At 34.4% G+C, this 15,108-nt stretch overlaps 5 protein-coding genes across 6 annotated transcripts; 4 read left to right on the forward strand and 1 right to left on the reverse strand.

The window, feature by feature from the left end:
- Positions 1–102: 102 nt before the first annotated feature.
- On the forward strand, positions 103–2,594 carry LOC135792060 (very long chain fatty acid elongase AAEL008004-like). The gene is made up of 7 exons (XM_065302685.1): positions 103–307; positions 690–880; positions 1,094–1,174; positions 1,233–1,289; positions 1,345–1,587; positions 1,660–1,857; positions 2,309–2,594. The coding sequence occupies exons 1-7, from the start codon at positions 259–261 to the stop codon at positions 2,399–2,401; spliced, it is 912 nt and encodes a 303-aa protein (XP_065158757.1). The 5' UTR covers positions 103–258; the 3' UTR covers positions 2,402–2,594.
- Positions 2,595–3,731: 1,137 nt separating this feature from the next.
- LOC135792620 (GILT-like protein 1) lies at positions 3,732–5,611 on the forward strand. The gene is made up of 5 exons (XM_065303280.1): positions 3,732–4,132; positions 4,599–4,730; positions 4,786–4,953; positions 5,045–5,185; positions 5,305–5,611. Exons 1-5 carry the CDS (start codon positions 4,070–4,072, stop codon positions 5,425–5,427), a joined length of 627 nt encoding a protein of 208 aa, XP_065159352.1. The 5' UTR covers positions 3,732–4,069; the 3' UTR covers positions 5,428–5,611.
- Positions 5,612–5,694: 83 nt separating this feature from the next.
- Positions 5,695–8,092, forward strand: Hpf1 (Histone PARylation factor 1). The gene is made up of 5 exons (XM_065303271.1): positions 5,695–5,953; positions 6,018–6,520; positions 6,575–6,751; positions 6,814–7,014; positions 7,069–8,092. Exons 1-5 carry the CDS (start codon positions 5,837–5,839, stop codon positions 7,406–7,408), a joined length of 1,338 nt encoding a protein of 445 aa, XP_065159343.1. The 5' UTR covers positions 5,695–5,836; the 3' UTR covers positions 7,409–8,092.
- On the reverse strand, positions 7,490–9,754 carry mael (germ-plasm component protein maelstrom). The gene is made up of 9 exons (XM_065303272.1): positions 9,357–9,754; positions 9,090–9,279; positions 8,750–9,030; positions 8,578–8,686; positions 8,362–8,519; positions 8,103–8,294; positions 7,929–8,021; positions 7,728–7,863; positions 7,490–7,672 (listed from the first exon to the last, which is right to left on the reverse strand). The coding sequence occupies exons 1-9, from the start codon at positions 9,465–9,467 to the stop codon at positions 7,629–7,631; spliced, it is 1,314 nt and encodes a 437-aa protein (XP_065159344.1). The 5' UTR covers positions 9,468–9,754; the 3' UTR covers positions 7,490–7,628.
- A 97-nt stretch (positions 9,755–9,851) lies between these two features.
- LOC135792608 (centrosomal protein of 135 kDa-like) lies at positions 9,852–14,566 on the forward strand. 2 transcript variants are annotated; one of them, XM_065303266.1, is made up of 8 exons: positions 9,852–10,166; positions 10,226–11,180; positions 11,242–11,387; positions 11,443–12,308; positions 12,372–13,176; positions 13,264–13,440; positions 13,491–13,693; positions 13,968–14,566. In XM_065303266.1, exons 1-8 carry the CDS (start codon positions 10,002–10,004, stop codon positions 14,410–14,412), a joined length of 3,762 nt encoding a protein of 1,253 aa, XP_065159338.1. In that variant the 5' UTR covers positions 9,852–10,001; the 3' UTR covers positions 14,413–14,566. The 2 variants fall into 2 exon arrangements, with proteins under 2 accessions (XP_065159338.1, XP_065159339.1); XM_065303267.1 differs by having other exon boundaries at positions 9,858–10,166; positions 13,771–14,111.
- The last annotated feature ends 542 nt before the right edge of the window (positions 14,567–15,108 follow it).

Genomic DNA, 15,108 nt, shown 5'->3' on the forward strand with positions numbered 1-15,108 from the left:
TAGCGTCGGCTGGTGGTCGGTGGCCGGTGGAGTCTAGTGAACAGTTCAATTTCCAAATGTGTACCTACGTCGCCATCGACATGCACCGCGAGTACATATCGCACGTTGACGCACCTTAGCGTCGCTCATTGTTGCGTGCTGGTCCGGCGAAGACACATCGCGAAAATCGCGGCGGGAACTTCGGTTCGTGACGCTGTGATTACAAAACGCGACTAATAATTTCGATAATTGTGTGGATTATATTTCAACAGCATCAACATGATGAATTTGTGGAATGGTTATCATTACATATTTGATACATATGGAGGTAAGACTTTTTAATTTTAAAAAAATTGTAAAGTTTAAAGTTTAAATATTTGGTAATAATTTAACATTTAGTTGTTATTAAAAAAATGTTTTTAGCTATTAGAAATTATGAAATCAAAAAAATATTAACAAAATCTACAAAATACCTAATTGAAATTTTATTTCTTATTGCAAATGATATTGAAAAAAATTAAAATATACGAAAAATAAATAATAATAATGTTTTATTTTCTATTTACAGCAATAATAATTATAAAAAATATTTTTTTAATTACATATGGTTCAAAATATAAAATAAATCAAAAATAAACAAGAAAAAATATTTTTTTAAATTTTTTATCGCAAAATTTATTGAAAAAATTTAATTTACTATTTATTCTAAGATCCTAGAGTCAAAGGATGGTTTCTCATGTCTTCGCCATTCCCTACCATTGCGATCTCGCTGATATACGCCATCACCGTGACGAAAATCGGCCCGAAGTTGATGGAAAATCGCAAACCGTTTCAACTACGGAAAACCATCATCGCTTACAACTTCATTCAAGTGCTGTTGAGTATCTTTCTGTTTCACGAAGTAAGTTAACAGCTATATTGATTTCGTCATTCATTCGTGTGCAAACAAATTAAAATTACGTGAAGAGAACCAGAATAAAAACCGACAAATCAGTGGTATATTGTATAATATGTATGTAAACAGTGATACTAAGCCAAACACTCATTAATATTTGAGTTTATTTGCTTATTTGTATAAATTTATTAGTAATTAATTGTCTGGGATTGTATTTAGGCCTGTGTTAATGGATGGCTCACATTCTACAGTTACACATGTCAACCTGTGGACTTTTCAAATAATCCCGTAGCACTTCGTGTAAGTTTGAAGGTTATACAATGAATTCTAGTTCAATAATAAGGTTATGTGTTTTTAGACTGTCCGAGGGTGTTACTTGTATTTCCTCTCCAAGTTTTTTGAATTTTTAGACACGGTAATTGCATTTTCATCTAATTTTAAACAAAATTCATGAAATTTTGTGATTTTAGGCTTTCTTTGTGTTAAAAAAGAACAATCATCAAATAAGTGCGTTGCACGTAATTCATCATGGCATAATGCCAATGTCAGTCTGGTGGGGAGTTAAATTTTTCCCAGGAGGCAATTCAACATTCTTCGGCTTTCTCAATACTTTTGTACACATCATAATGTATTCATATTATTTAGTAGCAGCGCTAGGACCACAATACAAGAAGTATCTTTGGTGGAAAAAGTACCTGACTCTTTTACAAATGGTAAGTGAGGTTATGATTTATTTACTATAGGCAACTTGTATAACATTTGTGTACATTGTGTTTATAATCTAGGTTCAATTCACGCTCGTTGGAATTCACGCCGCTCAATTGCTGTTCATCGAGTGCGATTATCCGAAAGTGTTCGTTTATTTGATCTTCTCTCACGCGCTGATGTTCTTGTACCTGTTCTCTAAGTTCTACGATCGTAGCTACAAACGTGACGATAAGAAACCGGCAGTGAACGGTGTTGACGTATCGGAAAAGAAAAGTGTAAGTAAATTAATTGTAATCGCTACTCATCGTCACTTTCTGCGCGCGCCTATCCTAATGACGCTAAGTAAAGTATGCGTAGTGGGCTGCCAAAGCGGTGCTAATTGTTTAATGAGGTGATACATCACTTTTCCCCAAGTGCGCCTACTTGTCATTTCTTTACCTTGTAACTTGTTGAAATATTTGGTTTAATATTAGGTTTTCGTTGCATTCGTGCAACCGGTTTTCAAATTTACACATTTACACTTTAATATTTATTAGATTGTCATGATAAATGTAAATAGTTTCGAGTGCATCACATGTTCGCACTTAGTTATGAAAGACTAATGATATTTTAGAGAATGTGGAAATATTTGTAATAAAAACTTGTTCTTCACTACACATTTTACCAAATATTTAATTTTTTTTTGTTTTACTGTTTGATTTTTATTTTATTTTTTGTTTGTTTTAGAAACACGCTGTGAATAATAATACGCTAACAACGATGTGCTTCCCCGGACAAGATACGCTATTTGACGAACGTGCAAATGCAAAAGTTAAATGAAACTTGAGTGAAACAACTGTTGAAAATATTTCTTTCAGAGTATTGGAAGAGTCATCGCTTTTACATCGTTGCTAAATTTTGTAAATAAGTACTGAAAGTGGGTATTCAGAATAAGCAAATGTGTATCGTTATGCATTGTATTTTTACCGCAGTCGTGGTTTGTAAATTAATAATAATATTGAGGTTTTGTTTTCTTAAGTCAATTATTTACCTCGATTATTTGAAATACTGGTAAGTAAGTTATAATCGTGGGGAATGGGTTCTGATGTAGGCAACCCAAATATCATGGTACGAGTATACATAGGAATAGAGTTTAACTCAGTTTGAAAAAAACTGTGAAAGAACTCAGTGTAGGACTCTACCTATTTGTTTCTTCACTGTTTGCCCAAATCAACTGAAAATAGCAACTTAATTAATAAAAATTATAATTTTATAAAGTAAAGCAATTATGTAGACCATATAAAATATTATTTTCCAAGATTTTAATGATTTTTTAAATTTTCGATTTTTTGATGGCCAATATCTCAAAAACTAAAAGCGATAGCGATAAACAGATTGAAGATTTTTCATCTTGAGAGAATATTCGTTATAAAATAAGAAAAATTCGGTAAATAAGAAAGGTCGAAAATAATTCATAAAAAGAATATCTCGTAAACAGAAACAGATAGAGAAATAGGCATAGATGATTTTTAATCTAAGATCAATTCAAAATATTGAAAATGTGAGTGCTCCAGGAAGCGATACATTCGTTTTATTAATGATTTATCTCGTTTGTACGAGTATTAATATAAAATGTGTAACTTGACCTTCTTTAAAACAAATAATTGCAGCTAAGTTTGCCAAAACATTTATACTGTCTTCCAAGTACTTGTAGAATATAATAATTACTTTTGCAATGAACATTTCCTAAATTTTCAAGGCTATACAACAATATTACTCGAACCTATCTAATATTTAACTATAAATTTCCATCAATATTGTTAAGTATAATATTATATTGCCTTCGTCTCATTTTTTTTGTTCCACAAAAAAGTTACCAAACTAGATAAAAAAAAGGTCAATCACTTCGCGGTTCTAACTGCAAATGCGTCCGGCCCAAAATAAGAAACACACCGACAACAACATCATCACAACAAAAAAACAGAAGATAACTTTAAAAACACAAATTCATTTGGAAAGTGCCGCAAACACAACACGATAACAACCGTTAATTTTAGCGAGGTGAACCGACCTCCTGCTGCGACTGATGACTACTTTTTGTTTAGTTATCAAGATCGTTCGGCTGTGGTTAAATCACGCGCGGATTTTTACAACTAAATATAGGCGGGATTAGTTAAAACCAATCATACGTCATTATTCATCCGATAATATAATCTTTTGTATATGTGCGTGAGTGATGATACCAATTGCGAAAAGTTGTTCGAATTACTGCGGTCGATAAGCGAGCGATATAACTAAATCGATTGTTGAATTGTCGACATCGTTGGGGTATTGTTAGGGAGTGGAAGTTGGCGGATTCGAAACGCGACAGTTTCGTGCATCCCGTCGACCGTTGCGCATCTCGTGCAGCCATTGTGTTCAGTCTAGTTTAGTTCCTAACAAAAGCAACTTGCTAGTGCAGTGAACATATAGTTTAGATAATAATAAACTTTCAAAAACCACTTAATAATGAAGTTTTTAAGTTTTGTTCTAAGTGTTTTGTTCGTGATTCAGATCAATGATGCACATAAGGTAAAAATACATTTTTAAAGTATTATTTGTATATTTTGCGTTGGATTTTAAAAGTAAACAGTTGAAACAATGTTTTATTTAGTTTTTGCTTGGTTTTACATGTGATAACGTTAAAATATTCACAAAACTTTATTTTTTTGTTGAATTTAAAACTTGTTTTAGGTAGATTATAAAATGAAAATGTAGATATACTAATTTTCAGAATTGAAACAAGTTGTTTTTATGACTTATAACGATTATGCATATTTAATTACAAAGCAATTACGCGTTTATTGCCATAATTTTGCGTATCATGAATCAATTTATATTTCACGGAATTTACACTTAAAATTTTATTTTTAATTAGTTTTGACAAGTGCTATTGTCCACTTGACAAAATCTTAACTTAAATAATGGCATATCTTATCTCTTAATCTCAAGATAACTAAAATATGTACATTAAAATTAAATATTTATCTTTTTTCAGCTCAATATTGAATTGTTGTACGAATCCTTGTGCCCTGACAGTGTAAGATTTGTTAAAAACCAACTTGCGCCAACTTTTGACGAGATTGCAGACTATGTCAACATCACCTTTGTACCATTCGGAAAGGCTTTCGTAAGATGTGTTAATTACGCTTTAAAAAATTATTACATCGTGTGAATATTTTTAGAGTAATCAAAATGGAGACTTTGACTGTCAACACGGCCCAATCGAGTGCAAAGGCAATCGCATTCAATCCTGTGTCCTGAACCAGATTCCAGATCAAGTCAAACAGGTTCAGTACGTGCACTGTTTCATGCAAACTTATGTCACTAATCCAATGGAACAAGGCGAAAAGGTAACAATAAACACGCCAGCATTTAAGTGGCCACATGTTTGACAATATTGAATTTAATTAAATGAATGAAAGTTGTGATTGTTACATGCAGTGTGCGACTCAGGCCGGTGCTATTTGGGAAGTTGTAAAACAATGCGTTGAATCCAAGGCAGGCATGCTGCTGCAATTGCAAGCTGAACAAACAACGAGTCATTACAAACCACAGTTTATTCCGACCATTGTTTATGACAAGGTGAGATGTGATTCATCAATACAGTTAAATGTTCAAAAATAAATTGTGTTGTGTTGGTTGTATATTTGTATATGCAAAGAAGCACTTAGCAAGATTATTAAACGTAAATATTGTTTTAGAAATTCGATCAAAATGCACAGGACAGTTCTATTGCTGGATTCAGGGATTATGTGTGCAAGCGTCTGCAGAAGGACAAACAGGATGTTTGTGCACCAATGCGTTTGAAACCAATTAGAGCTTGATTTCTTTCGTTTTTGACTTTTATTTTTATTTGACAGCAGAAACTTACTCAAGATTTTAATAAGAATGCTCAAAGGTTGTATTATGCACAGGAAATGTTAAAATAAGAATGAAAACATACGAAACTATTGAATTTCAACAATAAAAATCATCGACAAATATATAAAATATATTATATTTTCTGATTTTGTTTCGTTTCATTTGCTTTGTTATTTTTCAATTTAGTAGCGCCATCTGTACACCAACAAAACAATCAAATTACCGCCGTTAAAAAACATAACCCCGTTAAAATTCTTATATGTTTCTCTGTGTGCAGTGTTGATCTGGTGCACTGCGTCTACTTAAATTAATTGTTTTACTTCGATCTATAAAATCATATTCTAATTCAAGAACTCAAGTGTTATCAGTGTAATGATGGCTGATTCGACAGCAGATCAACGGATGACATGCAGATTCGGCGTACGATGCTATCAGAAAAATCCAGAACATCACAAGAAATTCAAGCATCCACCTAAGAGAGGAAATCAAGTAAGAACACTTTAAAATTTTTAATTACACCCTATTCTAAACTTAAACCATTTATAATAAATAGGATATAAAAGCAGTGGATGAATCACAAGCTAAAAGACCTAAAGTTTTTGATGCAAGAGCAAAAATTGATCAGAAAATAAATGTCAAACATACTGAATCAAGAGATAAAATTCCTCCAGCTGCACCTTCTGCAACTGTGTCTAGAAATATAGCAAAGTTTTCGAATAACATCTCCGCGTCTGAGAGTGAAGATGATAATTCAAATTCAAACGATTCAGTGTTAAATGAGAACGTGAGCAAACAAATTGGAAAGAAATCTGAATCAAATGAGAAGATTTACAAAGACTTAAAACCACAAGAATTTATTAAGGAAAAGTTTCTGGTTGATATGCCTGAAGATTTTTATAAGTTTTGGGACTTTTGTAAGAGTATTAATGAAGATGAACCCAGTGCTGCTCTGCAGGATGCTGATTTAATGCTAGTTGGACCTTTTGATGCTTTGAATGGTAAATTTGCTAATTCAGAGAAGGAATTTACAGAAGATGAGTTTCTAGTTCATTGGAGGTAAAACATTACAATATTTTACAGTGTGGAAGTCTAATAATTATTATTTTGTAGATATTATTATGATCCACCAGAATTTCAAACTGTTTTGAAGGGTAATGATAAAACCGGTTATCATCTTGGTTATTTCCGAGATGATCCCGAAGAGAAACCTGTTTTTATGGCGTGCAATTCAGCGCAGAAAGATGGTCTGATTACTCCTATGGGTGATAATATATTTGCGGCTGTGTGGTATGACATTTCATTTCATTTTGAGAAAAAAAAAAAACTAAAGTTAATAATGATTTGTTTAGTTTATATTTAGAGGAACAAGAAAAAACTTGCAATCCATTTCAAAAATTAAAAGTAAGTAACTTATTAAAAGCGTTTAGGAAGGAAGCAGAAAATTTACAATACTCACTAATGAAGAAAACAGAAAACATGAAAGCCCGAGAGCGGAAAGCCGTAGCTAGGACTTTTAACAAAGTTGGTCTCGTTGTGCCCTTCAATCGAAAGTAAGTAGTTATAATTATTAGCAGCTGGGTAGTGTAAAATCATGTTTTAAACAGGACAGAAGTAGGATATCGTGACTTGTACATGGAAGAAAAAGAACTGAGTAAAACCTTGCAAAGAATTAAAGAAATCGGCGACCCAGAATCCCAGGAAAGCATGTTCGATAAACTCCAGCCGCTTTTCACCTACACCAGCATCGCAATCGACGAGTGCGACTTTGGCACGGGCGTTGAACTAGGCTGGGACCTACTCTTCTACGGCATCGATGCCCTCAACAACACAACTGCCCGTTTTCTACGTACTTCATACGAACTACTAAACCGCGAACCTTTTGCAACAATCATCACTGCACACATGGCAAACAGGCGTAAAGGGTGTAAGCTAAGTATTTTGTAAAAAAAACCACGAAACAATTGCTTAAACCATTTTTACGCTTCTCTTTTAATATAAAATATATAATAATAGTCAACACTCAAGTAAGATAATGTAGAATTTGCATTTTTTAAAGATTTACATGAGAAATGAACTGTAATTTAATACAAAAAATTTAAGATTTGAATTCTCACCCGGTTGAAACTCGGATCTCGTCGAGTGAGTGTGCCAAAAGCCAAACTGATTACTTCCTGTTGGCAATACGACGGCCGCGACCTCCGCAAAAATCTAAACGCAAAAAATATATCAACTCATTAAATTATTTATTATAATATATACGTACTGGTTTCTGTATTTCGCCAATCGGATCTTGGTGGCCCCCCTTTGTGCACGCGCTTGTTGGTAACTGTCGACCAGGAATCAGCTTCGCTCGACTGCAACGAGGAGCTTACAGATTGCACGTCAATCCACCCTAAATCCTACAAGGCAAAATATGTAATAGTAATAAGTAACGTAATTTTTTGTACTTTTTAATATAACATACTGGATCATTAGACATTGTGGAACGGTCATCGAAATCAACTGTACTTATGTTGGATCTGTATGACTGATTATCGCTGCTCACATGCGATTCACTCTGAAAACCATTTAATCAAAATATTTATAGAATATGTATGAATGGAATAAATATAAGTATAAGAAAACAAATTGTACGTACTGCAGTGCGCATAGATGAGACACTAGATGCGCTCGAGATAAGTTTTTCAGTGATGGCGTCTTTGGGCACATGACGGCCGGGGACCAGCGGGATTCCCATGTCTTCGCAGCAATTGTCACACAAAATGTACGCCATGCGCACCACGTGCGAACGACTGCAGTGCACAGGGCACTCAGCTTCATACTTGTGATACTTTAAAAAACACAAAAATTCATGTATTTTTAAATTGTAGCAATTACATTTTGAGCAAATCGTTTACCTCACAAGGAATTTCAGGAGTATAATCGAAGATGTCTCGATCAAGTTCGTTAATACTTTGACTAATTGATGGCCAAACAACAGTGTTGCGAATGTCGTTGCGTAAAGTGTACAAAAGAAACGACAAGCTGTAAATTTGCAACTCTTCTGGATCATACCCTAAAATAGTAATTTTTGTTTATATATCGATATAAATCAATATTATCAGACATTTTACCATAAGTATCAGCCATTTGGAACAAGACATCTTTAACCAATCTCTTGAAATCGTCCTTGACGTAAATTGGTGGCAATTTAGCTGGATTACAGCTGAGATTAGCTGATACCTAAGTAATATACATAAATTTATTACTTTTATAAACGTAATTTATATCATAACAGATGCATACACGTAAGAATTCAAAAATGTCCCTGGTAACTTCTCCCATGTTGCAATTTTCTGTATTCATATAATTTATTTTATGCGTGTCATCTGAGGCGATTTTTGCTGAGCCCATGTAACCAATCGGAAACTTTCCAGGCTTGATGATGGAATTGTAGACGTTTTCATCGAGGACGCCATCTTTGAAATTGAACCTAACAATGGCGATTTCAGCTGGATAATAGACCATGTCAGTTGTGACAAAGAAGTTGTTCACATGCATGATGTGGAAGTACTCTTCAGTAATGGCTGTTGAAAATTAATCGTAATTGTAGGTAAACATATAAAATCTAAAGATAAGCACATACTATTGCTTTCAGAAAGAAATCTTATCTGTCTCTTGATGTCATCTTGCATAAAAAGTAACTGCTCTTTGGCATCTTGTTCTTGTTTAAGAACCAAAGCAAGATTCTCATTGGCAGCAGTCATCTTGATGGCACCGTTGCGGCCCTTCTTCGCACGCAGGTTGTACGGTTCTTTTTCAGCAGCGGTCATTTGCTAAATGATTAATTCAAAAAATGTCAGATTTCATCTTGTCAAAATACGTCATGTTATGTATATTCAAATCAACTCACCGGCCACAAACGCGCTGCTTCTTCATTTGCGCTCTTCATGTCCATTTTATTACGCAGTTCCATAAGTAAATAGAAGTACCCGTTGGTGGGTGCCTTTTTCTTGGGGGCCATGTTAAAATTGTTGCTGTGAAAAGGTTAAAAAAAACTGTTGAAGATGAGCCGCGTGGTACACTTCGTGAAGTAATTTAGTTGTGGCTTGAAGTGTAGAAGTGTAGAATGCTACAAGGGAGGACAACCATTCGGACCGGGTTGCTAGATGGGCTGTTTCTGCACGTCGTTTTTTGTTTATTTCTTGTTTCGTGTATAGTGATAGCGTTTGTTTTTGCATGTGCGCTGATTTGTTTCAACGCCACCTCCGATAAAGTGTTTTGATTCTTGTAACTTGTATAACCCCGTTTTCTTTATTGTTAACGTTCAAGATTGACTGTAGGGTGGCGCCCCTCTCGGATGTTTTAAAAAGTGACCCACACATTTCATTTCTTACGCAGTTTGTTTACGTGCGTTTGTGTTTTGTTTGTATCGTGCGAAGATGATTTAAATCACTCACAAAATGAATATAATTCAAATAATTGTACAGTTTTAACCAGTTGTGATACGTTTTAACACTGTTTTATCTAGTTTTATCTGGAGTGTCTAAATTTGAAAATGGAACTTCGAATTCAAAGCCTCCAACAACAACTTGTTGATCTTGGTTACCACTATGCAATCAAAGGCGATTCGGTGCTACTGGTCGAAAAACTCGTGGCTGACTTGATTGAAACCACCGATAATTTGCGAAAATACATGCAAATTGCCCAGGAGGCTATTGAGGTATTTTGTTTTTAAGTTGCCATAGCAGAATTTGTCATAATTTTTGTTGATTGTTTTAGGAGAGAGATGCTTTGAAGTTTGGTGCTGAGCCATACAAGTGTGATAATGCTAAATTGACTCAGCAATGTAATGATTTGCACCTTAAACTTATAGATGCAAAAGAATCACATGCAAAAGATGTCAGAGATTTAAAGAGAACACTGTGTAAATTGGAAAAAGAAAGGGAAGAATTCATTGCAAGCAATAAGAAACAAAGGGAAAGAATTAGAGAACTAGAATTAGATGCAGTGAGAAAGTCCTCCAGACATACATCTTCTTCAAATATCTTGCCTTGTTCAACAAAGAAATCCAAAGAGTTTGAAGCTGCAATGGCAATGACAGAGCAAAAAGTTTCCAGTTTGACAAGAGAGGTTTGTAAGTTAAAACAACAACAGTTAGAGTTGTGTGCTATCAATGATGAGCTCAAATCTAAATTAACACATAGAGAGAAAGAGATTACAAGATTGAATAGAATGTTGGAAGGTGGCAGGCCACTTGATGCATTAACAAATGAATGTTGCTATCAAGAAATTCAAAGGGAAATGAAAGGCAAGCAAGAGGAGATTAAATTCTTACAGACGTCAAAAAGTGAAATGGAAATTAAACTTAAAGATGCCAGGAACAAACAGCATGAGGCTATGAAGCATGCTTTAAGTTTAGCTGAAAGAAACACACAACTGGAAAAAGAATTGAGGGATATTGATCAAATGGCACTTACTGTTGAACAAGAGTGTAATGATTCTAAGAAAACTTGTGATGTAAAGATGAAGAAAATGCAGGAAAGATTACAGTCTGCTTTAATTGAATTGCAATCCCTTGAGAAGGAATTGCAGACGATGCGAATTGAAAAAGAGCAGATGCGTGCAGATTTAGACGCGGCAAGAATTGAAAAAAGACATTTACAAGGCATTTTGGAGGATTCTCTTGAAGATAAAAAGAGTTTATCGGATAAAATTAATTGTTTTACCATTATAGGTGATTAAATATTGTAAATTCACTTTGGAACAGTAATAAATTGTGATATTTGTTGTTTTAGAACAAGATTTGAACAAAGAAATTGATAGATTGGTGCAACAAACGGCTGAACAAACAAGAACGATTGCTGATCTGAAAGGACAACTCATGGTAATGAGATCTAGAGAATCTAAACTGATTCCATTGCCAGTTGATTCCGAAAATGATGTAAGTTTTATATAAATTTTATTTGTGAATGTATAATAATTTATTGTCTTATCAGCAACCAAGAATGAGAACGTGTCGTAAAAAATCACCACCAGTAAAATCTTCCAAACAAAAAGAAAACAAAAAACCGAGTACAAGTAAATCTCCCTCGCCTACAAGACGTCAATCTTCAAGAGGAACAAAACCTCCTACAAACACACCGACGTCACCGTGTGCTAACAGTGATTACGCTGAATATGTTGACCGTATTAAATCAGAACGAGATTTTTATGTTCGTGAATACAAGGCGCTTCTTGAAAAGATGCGAAACGGTTCGAATACTCTTGGTAGAAATTACAATTTAAACATTCAAAACTCACTAGAAAATTACAACTTAAGAGAAGCGCCACAAAGGGAAAGAGAAGTCAATGTTGAAAGAGAAACAAATCATTTTACATATTCTAATGCGGCAAATGATGAAGTTCGAGAGTTGAAGGAACAAGTTTCACAATTGCGCGTAGAGAGCTTAAATTTATCGAAAGAAAAACACAATTTATTACAACGGCTAGAAAATGTGCGTGATTATTCCGATGCTACAGAATATTTGACTTTAAAAGCCACTTCTAAGAGAGTTGAGAGGGAAAGGGATATTTTAAAAGCTGATGTTGATCGTTTGGAAGAGGAACGTGATAATATGAAACACAGAGTTAAAATTACCAGTGAAATGCATGCTTCGGAAATAGAACGTTATAAAAAGTTGATTTCTGATCTAGAAGAACAATTGCGGAAGGTTGATAAAGAACGGTATGATGTACTTCAGAATCAAGGATCCAGACGTGCGACTATTACCAATTTAGAGGATCAGGTTGAAACTCTCAAAGCACAGTTGAAATCCTGCAGTGATGAATTGATTCATCATAAAACAATTTACACACAGCTCAAGTAAGTTTTTATATGATTGTGTTTTTGTGTTTAGTTTGTGTTAATTTTATGAGTTTTGTTTAGAGTATTGCATGAACAAACAGATCGTGCCTTGGCCGACTCGCAAAATCATCTTCTTCAAGCTGAACAGCAATTATCTAGTTACGAGCAAAAGCACAACGCGAATGATAATAAAACTGCAACACTAAATAAAGACATTCAGCGTCTTAAATCTGATATAGATCAATTGACAAAGAATCTCGTTGAAGTTGAACGTGAAAAAGATAATTTACTTTTGCAACTTGATGAGAAAACTGAAAATATCGTAGCTCTTCAGGATGAATTGCGTGCTAAAAATCATGAAGTCGAAGAACTACGACATCAATCTTCTGATCTCAAACAGAAAATTTCCACGAGCGTCGATGAGAAAAATACAAAGGATTGCCAATTAAAATGTAAGAATAATGACATTTCTCAATTAAAACGCGATCTGGAGGCGGCTCTAAAGAGTAAAGAGAATTGCGTTCAGGAAAATAAACGGATTCAAGAAGAATTGTCTTCTGCGTTGTTGAATAATCGCCAGATGAAATGCGAACTTGAAGTTGCAAAGCGACAAATTACTGATTTGAAGATGCAGTTGCAACATTATTGCGCTGAGGTGAAACGAATTGAGGATATGATGGCCACCAAAGAGGTGGAAAGAAGTGAAATGTTGGATCAGTTTCGGAATTTGTCGCAGGAGGCGAATGTGTTGGAGAATAACAATCACAGTTTGGAATCGGAAGCCACTCAGAGTAGATTTCAATTGTCAGTTGCTTTGGATCACGCTGGTGAATTGGAGCAAATTATTGCACAGCAGAAGATTGTTATACAAAACTACGAAAAACAGGTATATTTTTAATAATCAAAGTAAACACTATATTGAATCGATTTTTGTTTAAATCATATTTACTGTATTTTTTCAAATTATTTGTAGATTGCTGATTTAACTGCACAAATTGCTACGTTGGAGATGCAATTGAAGCACAGTCAACTTCAACAAGACAGAACTTCAATGGAAATTAGTTCTTTGCGTGAGTTATGCGCGAAACTTGATAAACAGAAGGATAAATTGAGTCAAGAAGTACAAGAAAAAGAATTTATGACGTCTAAGGTAATCTTTGTACTTAAAATGATCAAACATTTATGTTTTTTCTTATACAGACAAGAGATGAACTTGATACTTTGCGACGTAGTGCCGAAATTGCTAATATAACTGCAGAAAAAGAACAAAACACAACTCGAACAATGGAGACGATTCTCAGCGATACCAGACAACAATTAGTTGAGCAGCGACTTGTAAATCAAGAGCTGCAACAGCAAGTTATCAATTTTAAGGGGCAGATTGCTGAAATGGAGCAGAATTTGTAAGTGTACTTGGTTTTGCTTAAACTTTTTATATTTATGAATGTTTGGAAAATGATGAACATTTTAAATTGTTCAGGACGTTAGCCACAGAACGTTTGGACATGTACCAGGAGAAAGCGCTGGATTATAGCAAACAAAACACACAATTGCGGCGCGAAATTGTTAACGAACGATTTACGCAGTCACAAGACGATTCTAGCCGACGCTATCCTTCCTTATAATCTCCTCCTTTTTGTGTTCCATTTCTTTTAATTCCATTCTTGTCCGATTTAGATTTAAAGTGAAGATGTTGGCAAGAGATTTGTGCTCCTTCTTTGACAACTCTGAAAACCTGCAACTGTTGCATCCTGAAATGCGAGCCACCTTCCAGAATCTCTACAATGGCAATTTCTGTGTTAATCATACAGCACACAATCCGGACCACCGAATGTTAAGTGACGACACAATTCCTTCAGGAATGTCTGATCTCTCTGATTTGGTTGTGGATGTAACACATAATAGTAACAAGTCTGCGACGCTGGCAGTTTGTGGGTCTGGTCAGAAATGTAAGAAGCAATCGACTTCTAGTTCATCGGATATCAATGTGGAGGAGTTTCGACAGCAGATTAATAATTACGGTAGAACAAATCCCGTCGCAATCGACAAAGTTAAGTACACCAAAGTTAAAGTTACGTCGTACACTCAAACCCAGAAGGGAGATTATAAGAAGGGCCATTGATGTTCCGTGGTAACGCTTTTATTTATTAAAGAGTAATGGTAGGTAATGGTTTTATATTAGAAACGCTTTAAATTATTTTTATATTGATATTGGTGTGAATAATTTTATAAATGATGTGTTCAATTTTGATAAATATATAGTTCTGTAAGTTTTATATTTGTCTCAGTAGTTTAATGCGTATTGTGTTACCGCGGTGATATTAATTTTTTTTTTTGGTTTGGCAAGCGTTAGCGCTAGGGTGCACTTGTTGCATTAAATTTGAACACAATATTTCGTCAGTCTGTTTTTGTTTTTACCAGTGAATTGTTTGTTTACACGAAATTTAACATTATAACTCTTGCATGCACTCTCACACATGTCTATATGCGTTATCAACATCAATCTGAGAACATTCACGGATTAAAAATAAAGGCGCAAGTAAATTAGTTTTAAATTTAAAAAAAATATTTAATATAAGTTAGAATATTACTCGTCCATCAAATGAATACCATAACATGTCTGGAGCACTCTCAACTTTCGTTCTAACTTCTGAATACGCCTTTGTTTTTCTTTTAATTGATCTGAACATTGAGCTCGCATTTCGTTCACTCTCTTCCAAAAAAGTTGCCTTTTTACCGGATGTTCCAAGTCTGCATACGTAAATTCATGGATGAATAGAGGATATTTTCTTTTTCTATATAAAAACATAATTTGAAA

This window comes from Atheta coriaria, unplaced genomic scaffold (genome assembly GCF_025399875.1).
Source record: "Atheta coriaria isolate IRGN ID8LTWV9N9 unplaced genomic scaffold, Caltech_Dcor_3.1 hic_scaffold_5_pilon, whole genome shotgun sequence".
In the NCBI taxonomy this organism is placed as follows: Eukaryota; Metazoa; Arthropoda; class Insecta; order Coleoptera; family Staphylinidae; genus Dalotia; species Dalotia coriaria.